The 17436-nt window shown below is 39.4% G+C and overlaps 1 protein-coding gene and 1 pseudogene across 1 annotated transcript; one reads left to right on the forward strand and one right to left on the reverse strand.

Annotated features, from left to right (window-relative positions):
* Positions 1–10272: 10272 nt before the first annotated feature.
* LOC149235893 (uncharacterized) lies at positions 10273–11412 on the reverse strand. The gene is made up of 2 exons (XM_089368701.1): positions 10637–11412; positions 10273–10381 (listed from the first exon to the last, which is right to left on the reverse strand). Exons 1-2 carry the CDS (start codon positions 11410–11412, stop codon positions 10273–10275), a joined length of 885 nt encoding a protein of 294 aa, XP_089224827.1.
* A 613-nt stretch (positions 11413–12025) lies between these two features.
* Positions 12026–17078, forward strand: LOC149235894 (putative methyltransferase At1g29790 pseudogene; annotated as a pseudogene).
* The last annotated feature ends 358 nt before the right edge of the window (positions 17079–17436 follow it).

The raw sequence follows: 17436 nt of genomic DNA on the forward strand, positions 1-17436 counted from the left end.
AAAAGCACAAGTTCACCACCATGGTAAAAACTTGTTCTGACATCACAGATGAGAAAAAATCTTAATCTCAAGATCTACCTAGTGTTGTAAGTTACAAATGGTATGAATTCTTTCAAAATGGTATTCATGTGTGTAAGTCTTTTGTTAGCCTTGAAAATTTAAGAATGCTATCTATTTATGTTTAATTTTATTTTAAAACTGTAATAATTTGTTGACCTTATTTGTTGACCTTATTTGTTGCTTACCTTACAGGAATTGAAGGTTAGCTTACAGGAATTATTCGATCATCAGCTTCATAGGGATAATTTTTGCAGAAGTAATAAAGCATAATTTAACATATATTCTAATGTCTAAATGCATGCAATAATTTTATAGGTTGTTGCATCTATGGCAAAAGGAAGTTACTCTGCTCGTACAAGGAGAAGTGGCAGGGGAGTGACAAGGGGTGCGCAGCTGCGATGCACATCGTCCGATGATGACAGGCCAGCTGATGTCGATGCCAGCAATGCACCAGGGAACATTGTTGAAGATGACCATGTGACAGCTGCTGATGTTAACACACCATCAGCCACAGAACCACCATCAACAACAGTCCAAGGGGCAAGCTCAACTAAAAAAATCAGTGCTATAAGAGGATGGACAAAAGAACAAATGTTAGTTGCAATTGACGACATAGAGTTTAATGGATACTCAGTTCGGGCATCTGCAAAAAAACATGGTATTCCTCCCTCATCAATACATTATTGGATAAATGGACTGACTCATACAAAACGTAGAGGGCCTCTTACAGTTATGACTGAGGATGAGGAGGCCGAGGTGGTTGAGTGGTGTAAAGAGATGGCCCAACTGGGACATGGGCTAGAGTTGATACAACTCAAATCAACAGTTGCTCAAATCTGTCAAGGGAGGCCAAACCCATTCAAAGATGGGTTTCCTGGTAAATCATGGTGGTTTGGGTTTAAAAAAAGGCATCCAGAACTTGTATTGCGTACTGCTGAGGGCCTTGACAGAGACAGAGCATTAAATTTGCGCCCTGCAGTTGTGCAAAAATTCTATGACACACTTTCTAGTGCTTATGATAAACATTCTTATGGAGCAGACCATATATGGAACTGTGATGAAACAGGTTTACAGGCAGGGAGGAATTGTGGCATGCGGGTAATTGCCAAGAGAGGGAGCCGAAATGTGCCAAAGATTTTGCCCAAGAGCAGGGAGTGGATAACTATTTTATGTTGTGTTAATGCAATTGGTACTTCAATCTCAGGATTTTATCTATTCAAAGGTAAAAATCAACTGAAAAACTATATACAGAACTGCGAACCAGGTGCATGCATGGCTGCACATCCCCATGCATGGATGACTAAAGAACTGTTTCTAAGTTGGCTTTTTCACTTTGCTGCATCGGTACCAGGTGGCGTCTCGCCTAATAACAGACACCTTTTGATATTAGATGGCCATGGGAGCCACATGGCTGTACAAACAATTGAGGAAGCAAACAATTTAGGCATCGACCTATTGACATTGACAGCTCATACCACTCATAGACTGCAACCCCTTGATGTTAGTGTGTTTGGCCCTTTCAAGAACTATTTCAGGTCGGAGCGTGCTGCATGGATGGCAAAGAACCCAGGGGTTGAGGTGAAAAGGTTTGAGCTAGCAGAGCTTGCAAGTAAAGCTTTTAAAAGGGCTTTGACACCATCAAATATCAAGGCTGGCTTTAGGAGGACGGGAATATGGCCACTGAACTATGATGCTCTCATGCATGATACTGGTTGTAGCCAAGCGTTTCATGTGGATGGTCAGGAAGAAGGGAATGCCCAAACAGGTGTTGAAGTGCAAGAAGTAGATGACCAAGATGATGTTGTTGCAGCTGGTAATATGATTTCCTTGTCTCAAGGACACTTATATGCTGAAGATGATGAAACTGTATGTGAAACACAATATAACAATGAACAAATTCGCAGTAACATGGAGATTGTTCCACCAACTCAAGAACATGAAATTCCTGTTGTTGATATTGTTAATGTTATTGCTGAACATGCAGTTGACAATGACCAATTGACATTGCCAAGCCAAGTAACCCCACCTTCATGGCTAGCAGAAGCAATGATCAATATGAATGCACATAGTGTCTCAGCAACCAATGAAGAAAGCATGAACATGCCCTCACAACCAGCAGAATTGAACAGTGAAATTGTTCATTTTTTTGTGGACAATATATCAATGGAAGAAGATGAAGGACATAATGAGGCATCAAATGAAGATAATGATATAGTTCAATCAGTTCCAACAGAAACTGGAAGGGAAGTACCAAGCAATGACATGCAGGTGGGAGGGGTGGAGAAGACACTTGGACAATTCCTAAAGCTACAAGTACAGAGAGTATCAATGAAAAAAAAGCAAGGTGCACCAGGTAGTCTTCGTCTGGGTCGAAGCTCACAGTTACTCACCTCAGAGGACTATATAACCCTGTTAGTTGAGTCTGAAAAAAAGAAATTTGAAATGCAAGAATTAAAACAGAAAAAGAAGGATCTAGTCAAGGAGAAGAAGGCAGCAAGGATTGTTGCCGCACAACATCGAGCAGATGAAAAGATTGAAAGAGATAAAGCAAGGCAAATTAAGGACCAACAAAAGCAAATGGCAAGACAGGAAAAGGAAAAACGAAAGGCACAACAAATGCTTGAAAAGGAACAAGGGATGATCAATATGGTTGACAATGATACAAGAATAGCTAATGAAACCAGAATTATTTCAAACTCATTGGACTCCATTGCAGATAATACACCATTATTCCAAGATCTCATAAACATTCAAGTGCCTCACTATACTACTGAGGGTTTACCCACTTGCCTTATTCCTACCAAAGTTGGTGCCAATTCTATGTATGCTCATTACACACCTCCACTTAATGCAGGGACCAGTAGTGCAAATGTGAGGTATGGGTACTCAATACCTCCATGGTTGGAAGCTGCAAATTGGAGTCAATCATATGGCAGCAATCAACCATTTCCTAATCAACCCTTGACAGGTAGGCCAACCTACTTGGCTCAAGAAGGTAACTCGGGGAGTTTTGGCACTCAAGATTCTCAGGGCCATAAAGAATAGGGGTGTCATATGTTTTTGTTTGTAACCACATTATGATGTGGATTTTGGATGGATTGTGTCTTTTTCTTGTCACAAAAACATTCTGGCTTACAACTTAGGTTGTTTTATTGCTTTGAAACACTAACAACATTATGGTGCTATGCATTCACTACATTGAAAAGCCAACAGCAGCTTGGTTGGTTGTAAAGTAGTTTTATTTGCGAGTTAAGCACAAATGATATCAGTCCACAAAAGACACTACAATGATAACTTAGATACTTATTTCCCTTTTGAAATTGTTATGTCAATTCATATTATGTCTTGGGGCATCTTTTTCCACTGCAAAGATGAACTATATTTCACAAAATAAATCACTTAATACTTCACCATTAGCTTCAAAATGATGCTCCCAACACTGATAAGTGATTTCTTATGGATATTAAACCTTAGCAAATTGATTTCTTCTTACTAAAACAAGTACACCAGATCTCGAAAAGCATATTTCAGATATCAGAAAACATATACCAGACCTTAGATAAACACTTGGAAAGTCACCAACAGAAAAACATATGACTTTATTAGTCTCTTATGGTCAATGTGCAGTGGTCTTGGGCTTATTATTATTGTCTTATGGTATTTATGCAGTCACCGTAGCAATATGCTTTAGATCTAATTATTCATTGCAGTCAACAAGTATCATAGAAAGCAGGCCACTGTAAGCAGTTTTTCAACTTTGAAAGAATAACCTAGATCTAAGTAAGCTTACCTACAAGCACATACTTCTGTAAAATATCCCAACTCTCAAACACATCCATCTTCTATTGAATACAGAAAGAAGTTAATACACAACAATAGCTCAAAACCAAAACTGAACTAAACTTAAAGCCTACACAACATATTTACTCCACAAAGATCATAAAGAGTTACAATTGGAACTACTGGACTCTTTGAAGTCATTTTCTTCATTTTTGAAGTAATTATTATTTAAATTTGTTGAAGAAAACCTGAAACACTGAGATAATAAGACACAGAGCTACAAATAAATTCTCAACCATAAATAAGTAAATAAATCCAACAAATCTGATTTTAATATAATCAAATATGTAGTCATATATAGTTCTAAAATAATTGAGCTAAGTATTTTTCCAAGGAAACGAACAAAATGCATGTGATAGACAAAATTGAATGGCATAGGCAAACATGGGAGATAGTCTTTAGGAACCTAACCCAAACTACTGCAAGCACTATATCGGTATTCATCAGATTAGTCCCATGGAAGTGAGAAGCTAACACAATGCTTGAATAAGAGTACTCATTGTAATCAATTCAATGGGAATCAGAGCCATATGCGTGAAATAGTTATAGGTATAAATGTATTACAGCTTCTACTAATATGGAGTTTAAGCTTAGTCAATTATATATGGTACATCAATTGATCCCGTGTAAGTGATTAGACTATACGCTTCATATTCCATATCCTTACATTGAGCTTATATCAGTAATATGTAAGAGTTATGATATCACTGTAATCAAGCTATACTAATACAGGAACAAGAGCTTATCGTAATTAAGGCATGTAGATTATGTGAACACTGTCCATAAGGTTATGCATTGTGGTTACTAGTAACCAATACAGAGAAACAAGCTATCATAATATATGAATAATACGTAAGCTGCTTACACCATAGGCTCTAGTATCCTTCAAGAAGCAAACCAACATTCCGAAGAAGGACAGAGACAATCTGAAGATGGTCTGAGACATTAGCTTAGAAGGACTGAGGAAGCTAGATCTTTGGAATGAAACACTAGACCTTGAATCCTTACAATACCTGCTTAGGAAGAAATCCGCATACCTTCTTATCTGTATAACTCCCTTCAAACCCTCAGAACAAGACTAGACGCAGTAGAACCCTAGAAACAGCTTAGCCACCTTAAGACAGTCTGACAAACTTCCTACAAGCAAACAACCTTACATCTCATAGAAAACATAAGGTGGAAAAACAAAAAGAAAACATCCTAGAGCATGCGTTAAGGTCCCAAAATATTGTGAAAAAAGAATATAAGAAAGTGAAACAATCTAGTAGTCATAAGTTAGACTACTCGTAAGCTCAACCACGCTTCAAGAAGATCCATGTAATGATAGTGTAACTTTACCCACAACAATCTTTATTGGACAGAACTAGCGATAAGAATAAAATACAACAACAATCATTATTGGACAGAACTAGTGGGGTACTCAATTAACACTGTTCAAAGCTTAGGTATGATAGTGTTAACACATATAAGATGTATTCAAATTAGTAGCAGTAACCTTGTTCAAATCATGATATCAAAGAACTAGTGGTTCAATTCCAATACCTGCTTAGGAAGGAATCCGCATACCATCTTATCTGTATAACTCCCTTCAAACCCTCAGAACAAGACTAGACGCAGTAGAACCCTAGAAACAGCTTAGCCACCTTAAGACAGTCTGACAAACTTCCTACAAGCAAACAACTTAGAACACCACCGGCTTAGGAGTCTTACAATTCATGAAGTATGCCTAAATTATATGGAATGGTACAGAAGCTCGAAAGGCAGTTGAAACATTCTCTGTTCATGCTCCAATATTGAAAGGCAGCCTATAATATGGCAAGGACCTGAAGCCTCACAATCTCCTGGTGGATACGCGAAGAGGTGTAGTAAAAATAGCATATCTTGGCCTCGGAAGAGCATTTACAATTCCTATTAAGAAATATACACATGAGAATCCAAAACCCTAAACCCTTCAACAAAGCAGCTAATAAATTATACCTTCAACAAAACCAGAGGGCTACCATTATATCAGAAAAAAGCACAAGACCTTAACACCGAAAAGCTACAACATCATTTCCGTATGTTCCGAGTCTCACACTAGCTGCAAGCTTTGGAGATGGCAACCAAAACCAAGCTGCCATTAGAATCCAAAACCCTAAACCCTTCAACAAAGCAGCTAATAAATTATACATTCAACAAAACCAGAGGGCTACCATTATATCAGAAAAAAGCACAAGACCTTAACATCGAAAAAAGCACAAGACCTTAACACCGAAAAGCTACAACAAAACTTCCAATAAGCGAGGTGAGGTGTTGAGAAACACACGGTGAGAGGTGTTGAAAAACACTTCAGAAAATGGCTGGTAGGATAAAAATCCTACCGAATAGAAGCCATCAGTCCAGAGCTCGCCACACATTCGGCGGACCTTCTCCAGTGCTCGCCGGACCTGCCACACCTGCAACAATTGGAAAAAATTAACAAATGAGCAAATGCAGAAGAAAAAAACCCAAAAAACCACACAAATACCACCGAAATTTGCAGTTACCTGTAAATTGGTACTGGCTCCTCCCCAAATAGCAAATAGCACGAATTAAACAACCACCCAGGAAACCCTAAACCACCGACGGTCCTGGCTGAACAGCAATTGGCGGACATGAGCTCAACAATGGCGGACCACCCTAAACCACCAGCGGTCCTGGCTGAACAACAATTGGCGGACATGAGCTCAACAATGGCGGACCACCCTAAACCACCGGCGGTCCTGGCTGAACAGCAATTGGCGGACATGAGCTCAACAATGGCGGACCTCATGCACAGGTAATGGAGCCCTCCCGCGCCATCATCGGCGGAGGGCTTCGAACAACCACCAGACCCGAACAGAAAACCCACAGTCGGAGCATACATCGCGCGGTAAAGGCGGAAATGAGCCCCTCCATGCTCGTTAAATAAACCCTAAACCCTTGACACGTTCCTTAACAGGTGGCGGATTGAGTTGGCGTGGTGTCGTACGAGGCCACGTGCCTGCAACGTGCCCGTCCGCCAGGTGGAGGGGAGGGCACACAGGTAATGGCGTCCCTCCCCTAAATGTTTCTTACTGCGAAAAGCTGCGGAGCATTCCAGGGTTGGGGCAGTTGAAGAAGCTGAGGAGGCTAGCTGTTAATCAATGCGATGAGATGCTAGAGTTGTCCGGCGCAAAACATTTAATGTTGCTAGAGTATCTTTCGGCTCGTCGCTGTCCGAAACTAAGGTGGGGTGAGGGTGAGCTGGAACAACTGCGCCAACGATTGAAGGCAGGCCTATGGATGTAATGTTTATATAATTTCAATGACTTTTTGGTTGCAATATATGACACCGAAAGATTCACTATTTCATGTTTACTTAACACATATAAAAGTAAGACTAGCAATTGCCCTAAAAAATGCAAAGAGAGACCGATAGATTTTTTAAATTGGAAAAATGGTATAAAAATTGGAAAATTGGTCTGAAGATAATATTTGTAGATATGTATGTCATATACCATATGTATTGGCAAATTAAAATTTTATATTTCCATCCGAGATTGCTTTTCAATGCTTTGGTACACTAATTATAATTATATTTCCCGGTGGCACTACCATATTTTCCAAAAGCAATTCAATGCTTGTGCTCAGGATATTTAAAAGCTATTCTATTCCTTCTCAAATAAACAGAACAACTGTTCAGTTTGCATGGAAAAAACACTTGAATGACTAGGTGTGAGTCACATACACTTCCGGCCAATAGGATAAAACAATTGTTTAATTGGCATACAAGAAAAATAATAAGAGGAACAAATTAGCCACTGCAACTAACTACTGCAAGAACACCAAATTAAAGAAGAAAAATGATGAAGTAAAGAAATGTTAGTGCCGGATAATTGCAAGAAAGAATCTCAAATCTGTTTACGCTTAGTCTCCAGCATTTCAAGTTGGCAAAGTACTCATGTATATCCATCCATAAATGCATGCCTCCTGAGGAGGAAGGTACAAGTGAAACATCTGAACCTTCGTTGAGTAAAGGTAACCCCTCATTGTAATCATTTCCAGACTAGTATACCCATACAAACAAGGTTTTTGCAAAGATGAAGCATCAGCATAGACCCTTCTATTTAACAAAAAGGGGTTTACTGCTTAGTCAGGAGCACCCTTAAATAGGCAAGACTGTTGAGACTTAAATCCCAAAAATAGCCTAATACTTATATTTTTCTAAAGACTAATGTAGAATTTTTGCAACCACAAACTAGTTTAGTCACTAACATCAGTTCATACCTTGCACAAGGTTCAATCAAAAAAAGGATGGCAGAGACACTCATACAGAGACAAATAAGGATGATTTTCTAGCACCCTTATAGCCTTGACATAAATAGTTCATTAGCTAATAAGATGCCACAAGTTGATGCATCAACTTGCTTATGGTGACTTCACCTTAAACAAAATATTTATGAGTATGCAAGCAAGCACACTGGTTTATCTGACTAAAGCATATGCATCAACATTTCTAAATTGTCACCATAAACAAAATATTTATGAGTATGCAAGCAAGCACACTGGGTTATCTGACTAAAGCATATGCATCAACATTTCTAAATTTCTTCTTCTGGGATAGCACCAATCAGAAAAAGCTTTTGCACTTACATAGCGATACAACTGTTTTGTTTTGGAAAGAAGTGAGTTCGTGGGTAGCCACCTGCTCCAAGGGGGGACATGAAATCTAAATACTAAATATGCAGCAACAAATGTACTCAATTGTGTGGAAACTTTGTAGTTTGCCTACTTAAACCAACTCGGCCAAAACCAGAAGCTTGCAGCTTACAGTGGCTCTTCACTGGTAAAGATGGTCAAGATAGATGAACTCTTGGGAGGGTAGAATATATGACTGACATTGCAGCCTACAAGCAGTTCGTTCAGCTGCCAACGAAAATGCTAAAAGATGTATTTGTGCTTTAAGAGATTTCAGCGTCTCAAAATGTGACTGTGATCAATAAACGATCTTGAATACCAAAATCAGCATTAAGTATTAATAAGCAAATGTCTTGACTTACCCAGACATGCTTCAATTAACCATTGATCATTTATCCTAACACGTTAACCAGGCAGCACGTTTTTCTTGTTAGTTGCTATATTGGGAATGACAAATAGACCATTTCAAAATGCTTTGATCATATGAATAGCTGGTTTCATTGTATATTTATAGTCATCAGTGCACCTATTTATAATCGTTGTTCTTCCAACAAAAAAGCTCGAATTTCAAAACAAGAAAAGTCAAGCAACGAAGGCTCAAAAAAGAAAGAAAAGGCATACAAAATGAAGTTACCATGTAAAAGTATTATTTATAGTATGTAGATATAGCAATTGGTTGTCTTCAACATCCACTATAAATGTATTGTACTAGGAGAAAAGTTATTGTGGAGCCTTAGACAGACAACCTGTTCAAAAGAACCGCTATCAATGATTCGATTGCAATTTGCATTTTCAAAGTTCATAAAAAACTTAAGAAGATAAGGCATAAAGCAAGCAAATACTATGCTCTTGTGCAAGAAAAGGAAAATATGTAGCTTAAGCATGTGCAAGAAAAGAAAAATATAGTCCCAATCTAACCACTGGAGTGTATTTTCTCACTGTCTTAGCTTAAGCATGTTTAAGGTCACAATACACACATGCATGCAAGCAGAAGGAGTTGAACCGGACAACTGCACAAGAGAATTTTTTCTATTAAGACGTCACATTGAACATGAATGCATGCAAAGTTGCAAACACCAACCATAGAAGGTAAGCTTGATCTGTGCTACTGAACACAATAAAGTTTTATAATTTTTAAATATATAGAAGGCATAAAGGCTGGAGTTCATTTGAGCATCTGCTTGAGTTAGATCTGTTGATGAAGACTTCAACTTACTTTGCATGCAAACACCTAACAAAGAAGTTGAACTGAATCCTTTCAGTTAATCACCATATGACAGGCATTTTTTTGGAGAGTAAAAGGCATGCAAATAGAGCTTGTCACTCAGACATCATGGCAGCCTCATCAAGCTCTTTTGAATAGGGTATGTACTGGAAATGTACAAGGCAGTTTGGAGTATATAGTTATAAGTGATACCAAGCCAACAACCACTGGTTTTGAGATGAATGGGTATAATAAAGGATACAATAAACACAAAAAGTGAAGATCAAACACTCAGCAAACCTGCACACTGTAACTTTTGTCATCTCAACATTTAAACGTTGCCCACCAACGTCCATATTGTTCAATGACAAAGCACCCTGGGTTTCTTCTGGCTTGGAATACTCTACATAAAGCAATTCTTTTGAATCATAGTAACTCTGCAAGCTAAAAGTTGAATATATAGTGGATTTTCTGGATACAAAGTCGCGGCCTCAGAACTGATCTGGCTGAAGCATCTCTCTGGTTTGGTGAATCTTGGCCAAAATATTGTCTAGGACAAAGCTCTTCATAGACCTCATAGAAATTTCCGGTGCGAACCTCCTGACACAGAGAACAGACACTGCACTAAATCTGTCACATTAGGCTGACCACAACACCAGCGATTCCCAGGTAGGCCAAACCTCTTCCGCATTTGGATCCTCCAATACCCACCATAAAGAAGCCCAAAAGCGCAAAGAATTAGCCCAGTGATAGCAAGAGCTTACTGAATATCCTCATTATGAATATTCATGGCAGAAAGGGTGAAGATGCAAAAAGGGGCCATGCAAAACAAAATGAAGGTCACTGTGTATATACATGTTCCTGAATCCTAGTCTTTCCATGTTCCACCCAAAAACAGAGAACCCACAAGATGTTGAAAAAACTACAACAGGATGATCACTGCTGCAGTCAAATAGACCTCCCTGCCATTCCGGTTTAGGTTCCATTCTTTTACTATCTCTTAGAAGAAAAGAGAATTTCTTTTCAAGTAGCATACATGTAGATTCACCATTTACAGGGTTATCACCTATCTGAGTCAGATCTGCTTGAGCCTCCAAATCAGTTTCAGCTTCGTAATCCTTTCTGAGAGGACTGAGGATTAGATATAGAGCAGCTGCAACAGCAGCAACTATTGAAACGCCTTCGCTCAAATCCACAGCAATAGCCGGACGCTCTAATCTCTTATAAACCCAATTGAGACAAGAGACCGCATACTGTCCAAAAATTGTCAGTTGCAGAAGTAGCACTACTACCATAATGTGCGCGCTTTCATGAAGTTTGTAACTTTCATTTTTGCAGTAGACCTTTCTAAGCTTGACAATGTCCTCTGGTTTCCATCTAATGAGAAGTGAAAGATGATAAAAAAGCTTTGGGTGTTCGTAAAGGCACAACAGGGTAAAGAGAGCATTTATAATTTGATTGTTGACCTCGTACCAGACATCCCTCTGTTTCTTTGTAGGTAGGGCCCTATTCAGAAGGCCAACCATAAGAAAAAATAGAATAGCTCCTGAAACTGCCACGGCAATCCCCCATATCAACAGCGTCAAATTCTTCGGATTTAGCAGCCATTCTTTCCCTGCCTTCAAAACCATCCATCTGATTTCGCGGTTCTCGGAAATGAAACGTTTTGCATCACAGCTGGAGCACAACGCATTATCCAGCAATAAATTCTATACCTAATTCAAACTGACTCTTCTCGAAGTCCGGCGGTGCGCACATATGTCAAATGGAAGCTCTCTCTCTACAGATGCTCGCTGAATATGGAAGACACGTGTCAATCACAGGGACAAAAGGACGACGAAAGTCTGTTTCAAAGGAAGGCCTATCGGCCTAAATATGAAATGCAAAGAAGGTTTGGTATGAAATACAAAGAAGGTTTGGTCTAAGAGTTGTTTACTTAACTCATATAAAAGTAAGAATATGAAATGCAAAGAAGGTTTAGTTTAAGCATATGACGTGATGACGTGATGACAATGAAGAGTTATTTTCAAAATAAAGAATAATTTAAAATTAAATTTTTATGTCGTAAGGCGTTTCCCTCTGAAATGAACTCTCCCAAATGCCTTTCTGTCCTAATCGTAGCCGTTAGATCTTTTGTTAGACGATTGAACAAAAATCAGCCATCTGATTTAATAAAAAATGTTTTAAAACATTAAAAAACCTTTAAAAACATTCCACTTTCCAGTTGACATCTGTGCGCCGAGCATGGGAAAAACCCCTGATTCCAGTGTCATCTGGACTGCATATTCTTGCAAGAATTACTTGTGCCTCATTCAGAGAAAATACCAGAAGGGCTTCGATGACTGCAAAGACTGCTTCAATCTTCAAGGCCGGGAGAAAACCAGGTAGGTAAATGGCGGTGGCTCCATGGATTACTCTGTCGACGAGACCATGCAGAGCAGATATGTACATTCAAACGGATCTAGGCAGTTCCATGTAGTTTACAAAATAGTTCCATATGTTCATGCAGATAGGGCTGTGCAATCCATAAAGCAACAGAGTCTAGACATACAACATGCCGTATCTTCTCGCGCCAACTGTGCTGCTCAGTTTAGGGTGATTTGTTGACCATAGAGCTGCTAGATTTTAGCACACTGTGAAGGTTTCTTCGTAAGTGTTTTTGAAAGAAAGAAAATCTGATTTTGAAGGAGAAATTACCTCTGTATGTGTGAAACTGTTTTATGCTTCCACTATTTAATTTCCAGCTATTGTGTGATTGATGATATGGCCTGAAATTTAATTTCTGGTTAATTAAATTCAGCAAGTTATTTGTTTAATTAAGATCATAACGGCATTAGTCATCCGACCATTCTTACTGTAGTGTGCCCTACCCTAATGGCAGTAACCCTCAAAGGGATGAGGCCAGCGATCATGCATGTTGGATTTTGAGAAGTGCAGGTGTGTCCGCTTTCTAATATTAAGCAGTCCACCAGGATTTCATTTTTCACTGTTGTGTCCACTGTGACCTACCCAAATGGCAGGAGTCTCAAAGGGCAGAGGATGTGTGATGGTGCATATTAGATACTAGGCAGTCCTCTTGAATTCCTTTCTTGTTGTAGTCTGCCCTAAACTAATGGTAGGAGTTTCAAAGGGATGAGACTGTGCGATGGTGCATGTCAGACACTAAGCATTCCATCAGTATTCAGTTCATAATGTAGTGTGCCCTGTCCTGATCCCTAACAGCAAGAAGTCTCAAAGGAATGAGGATGGGAAATGGTGCATATTCATTTTGAGTAGTGGGTGTGTCTACTTTCTAAAAATAAACTGTCCACGAGGATTCCATTCTTACTGCAGTATGCCCTATCCTCATGGAAGGAATCTCAAAGGGGATGAGATTGGGGTAACGATGCATATTGGATACCATGCAGTCCACCCATATTACATTCTTACTGTAATGGACCCTACCCAAATGGCAGGAAATCTCAAAGGCACGAGGCTGGGAGATGGGGTATAATGTATTTTGAGAAGTTCAGGCGTGTCTACTAAATCTCGAAGGTATGAGGCTGGTTGATGGTGGATACTGAATCCTAGGCAGTCCCCCAGGGTTACATTCTTGTTGTAGTGTGTTCTATCTGAAGGCAAGAGTCTCAAAGGGGCGAGGCTGGGTGATGATGCATATTGGATATTAAGCAGTCCACTAGGATTGCGTTCTTCCTGTAGTCTGTCCCACCCTAATGGCGGTGGCTCCATGGATTACTCTGTCGACGAGGTCTTGAATTTGAAGAAGAAGACAATTCAAATTGGGTTGGACATCGGAGGAGGAACATGAACTTTCGCCGTGAGAATGAGGGAGCGGAATGTAACAATTATTACGACTTCCATGAACTTGAACGGGCCCTTCAACAGTTTCATTGCCTCCAGAGGGGTTATTCCCATGTATATCACTATAACACAGAGGCTGCCATTCTTTGAAAATACTTTGGACATTGTTCATTCTATGCATGTCTTGAGCAATTGGATTCCCTCACAGCATGCTGCCAGGCGGTCCCATGATATGACGAGGCCGTCGGGTAAGCAAACATGAAAATATAAGGGGGCGAAGAAGGGAAAAATCGAAAGTATGTACAGGTGGGTTGAGCAGATTTGCCACTGGGTATCATCGAGATTGCCACTGGGCATCATCGAGATTGCATGTTTCGATCACCCATTCAGGAACTATTGGTGGGCCTTTCCATTTTGTTGTCAAAAAATTTCCTCTGATTCGAACGCAGACAAATTGATTAGAAACCCACTCAGCCATTGGCATTCCCTCCTCCATTTTTTCGAGGCTTCGATCAAATTTCTCTTATCTGCTTTGTACTAGGTGAATTGGGTCTCAGCCATAATCGAGCTTTGGGTTTCAGTCATAATCGAGCTTTGGGTTTCAGTTATAATCGAGCTTTGAAATCTGCAGAAAGGAGGTTATTGAGAGAAGAATAAGTGGATTTGCAGGTTGCTGCCAATTTGATGATTTTGATTGAATGTGCTAATTAACATAATGGCAAAATAGGGAAAATCGAGCTTGGGAGCTTGTCTTTTATTTATATTCATCTTGATTATATATATATATATTTTAGTTCGGGTGAAGCGGCATCATGGTGCAGGGAGCAATTTAGGGCAGCTTTTATGATAACAATAATAAGAACTGAACCTTGTTTTTGGGCCTGGATTTAATCGTGGTGGAAATGGAGCCGGGTTTTAGGAGAGAGTTTTTAGCAATCATGGCTAGCGATCTTATGACTAAATATCACGATGGCACTACAAAAATAGATGCGGATGAAACTGCTGGTGAAGAACGCCATCTGAGACACAAGCGCACCAAGTATCATCTGGTAATTTTCCCAGTGAATAATGCTCATTGTTTATATTTTTATTTTTCAAGTCCTTTATTTGAGTTTTAGCTTTTTTTTTATTACGAATCTGGCCTGCATGAACATACCCATCATTGATTATGTTGAGTTTGATTATATGTTGTAGTATGAGTTATAAAACCAACAAATAGACTTTAATCCTATGGTTGTTACAGGACATATTCATTGTTCTTTTCATTTTTATGGAGTGTAGTTTGCTTTGGGTGAGTCTTTATTTTTGAAATAAATGGATCAGGGTTGGTCTCTAGGCCGAAAGGAGCCTAAAGGTATCCATATCATCATCCTGTTAGAATACAGATGGAGTTGGGGAGAGTGATTTGGAGAGGGACCTGGTTCACCATGATTGCAACGAGTGAAATGAAATGTTTGAAAATTTCTAAGAAACTGGTGCAGAGCTGCTAAGCCACATCTAGAAAGCAAAACCAAATAAACATCTCTCCTTAGGACATGCAGAGATGGAGTTAAAGATTTTTAAGTTTTTAACCATTCAATTTACCTCCCTTTTTCCAACGGCTATGATGTTTGAAAATTTATGCAGAATTGCTAAGCCTCATCTATAACGTGAGTGAAACATAAGCATAAAGTTAAGATTGAGCCTTGAGCTTTGCTAGTGCAAAACCAAATAAACATCTCTCCTTAGGACCTGTAGAGGTGGAGTAAAAGAGTCTTTAAGTTTTTAACTATTCAATTCACCTCCCTTTTTCCAACGGCTATGTTGAAATGTTTTGAGAAAAGTGATTTGAAGAGTACCCTGGGTCACCAAGACTGTTATGAATGAAAGTGTAAATGGATAAGCAATTGGTTGAAACCTCCCAGAGTACTTCAAGAATGTTGGTGACTTACAAGTATGAAGCTATGTTTGAGCCCTGAAATTCTGTTGGGCAAAATTAAATAAAACATCATTTGCTCAAAATAGTTTTTTGCCCAAAATTTGTTTAAATCGTCAATAATACGATGTTTGCCGTATTAGTGGCACTCTGAATTTGTTTACAACCTCAAATAGATTTTTGTTTTTACCTGGTTGGTCATTAATAAATTTTGAATGTCTTGAGAATCTTGATTGTTTTTGTAGGGTATCAAGAATTGAAAATATGCCTTTTTGACATTGTTGAGGAATTTAAGAAAGTTGTGTGCTTCTACAAAACTTCGCTGAGGCATTGCATGGTGTGGATTTCCTTAGTTTGTTTTTGTATCTACCTTCTATTCTCTTTGGCAATGATGCTTCTATTTCATGTTTTGGTGGATTAGCAGGGGGGCCCTGTAACAAGCACGACATTCTCTCCAGGATTTTTGTTGCATCCATTCGAGGAGGCTAGTCCATTGGGTTTAACACTGAAGAAAACACCTTCATTCATAGAACTTATTCAAATGAATCTTTCTGAAGGGGACTCAGCAGCTCCCTTAGCTATAAATAATTCTAGCCTGGAGGTGGGGAGAAAGAATGAATCAAAGTGTGCACCAGGACCGGCTATTGCTGACAAGTACAAGGCCTCAAACTTCCCAGCCTTGGTTTTGAGAATTGGTTCTTGGGAGGTAATATGCATAAGAAATTCATACAGCTAAGTTTGCATATTAAATTCTTCAATCTTGTCAGAACATATTAAATATTTTTTGTTCACCTGAACAAGCCTTTTGATAGCCACTGATGGAAACTCATGATATGGTAGTAAGTAATGCACATTTAGCAAGATTGCATTGACATAAAGATGCTGATGATGCCAGCGTATTTCAAGATATGAAGGAGACTTGGTGGTAAAATGCTATGATGCAAAGCGTAGACTTGTTTGGGAAGTCTTGGAGGGTGGTATGAAGAGCAAGATGGAGATTCATTGGTCAAATATAACCTCTTTGAAGACCAGTTGTCCCGACAATGAACCTGGTACCCTAGAGATTGAAGTAAGCATCAGGTTTTGCTTTTTTTTGTGTCCTACTTGAGGCGGAGTTGAAGTGCAGGTGCTTTTGATATTTCTATACCAGTATCTTTTCGTCTGTATCATACAGGTACGACTTCCATGAACTTGAACGGGCCCTTCAACAGTTTCATTGCCTCCAGAGGGGTTATTCCCATGTATATCAATATAACACAGAGGCTGCCATTCTTTGAAAATACTTTGGAAATTGTTCATTCTATGCATGTCTTGAGCAATTGGATTCCCTCACAGCTGCTGGAATTTGTACTCTATGATATCTACAGGATTCTGACGCCTGGAGGCCTGTTCTGGCTAGATCATTTTTTCTGCACAAAGGATCAGCTGAAGATCTATGTGCCCATGATTGAGCAGCTAGGGTATAAGAAGCTGAAATGGTCTGTTTCCCCTAAGTTGGATAGAGGGCCCGAGCTCAAAGAAATGTATATCTCTGCTGTCTTGGAGAAGCCACTTAAGAGGCAGTGCGCAGGCTACTTGTAGATGCAGTTTTTGTAGGAATTTACAGGGTAAGTTCCTCAGAAAGAACACCAAAAGGACACCGCTCACAACCAGATCCCAGATCAATACACCGGTATTTTTGACGTGGTTAAAACCCTCAAAGAGGGAAACAGTCCACGGCCTGCGCCAACGTGGCTACTACAGGCAATTTATTAATCAAAGAATGAAAATTTACATAAGCTTCTCTCATGCACGGATTACCCGAACAATGACCCTCCATGCGCTTTAAATAGAACTCATGGACCAATCGGGTGTCAAGCCATGGATCAAGTGTCGGTAATACCGAGGAGAGAGTGAACCGTCGGATCACTACATATCGTGACCGTCGGATTGTAAGTTA

This window comes from Pinus tabuliformis, chromosome 8 (genome assembly GCF_031772625.1).
Source record: "Pinus tabuliformis cultivar Carrire ecotype Pingquan chromosome 8, CPIR1, whole genome shotgun sequence".
Taxonomy (NCBI): domain Eukaryota; kingdom Viridiplantae; phylum Streptophyta; class Pinopsida; order Pinales; family Pinaceae; genus Pinus; species Pinus tabuliformis.

Coding starts and splice junctions, on each gene's coding strand:
- LOC149235893 (XM_089368701.1), bottom strand. CDS start 11,412: ATGGTTTTGAAGGCAGGGAAAGAATGGCTGCTAAATCCGAAGAATTTG. Junction 10,382..10,636: donor AGACTAGGATTCAGGAACAT/GTATATACACAG, acceptor TCTCTGTGTCAG/GAGGTTCGCACCGGAAATTT.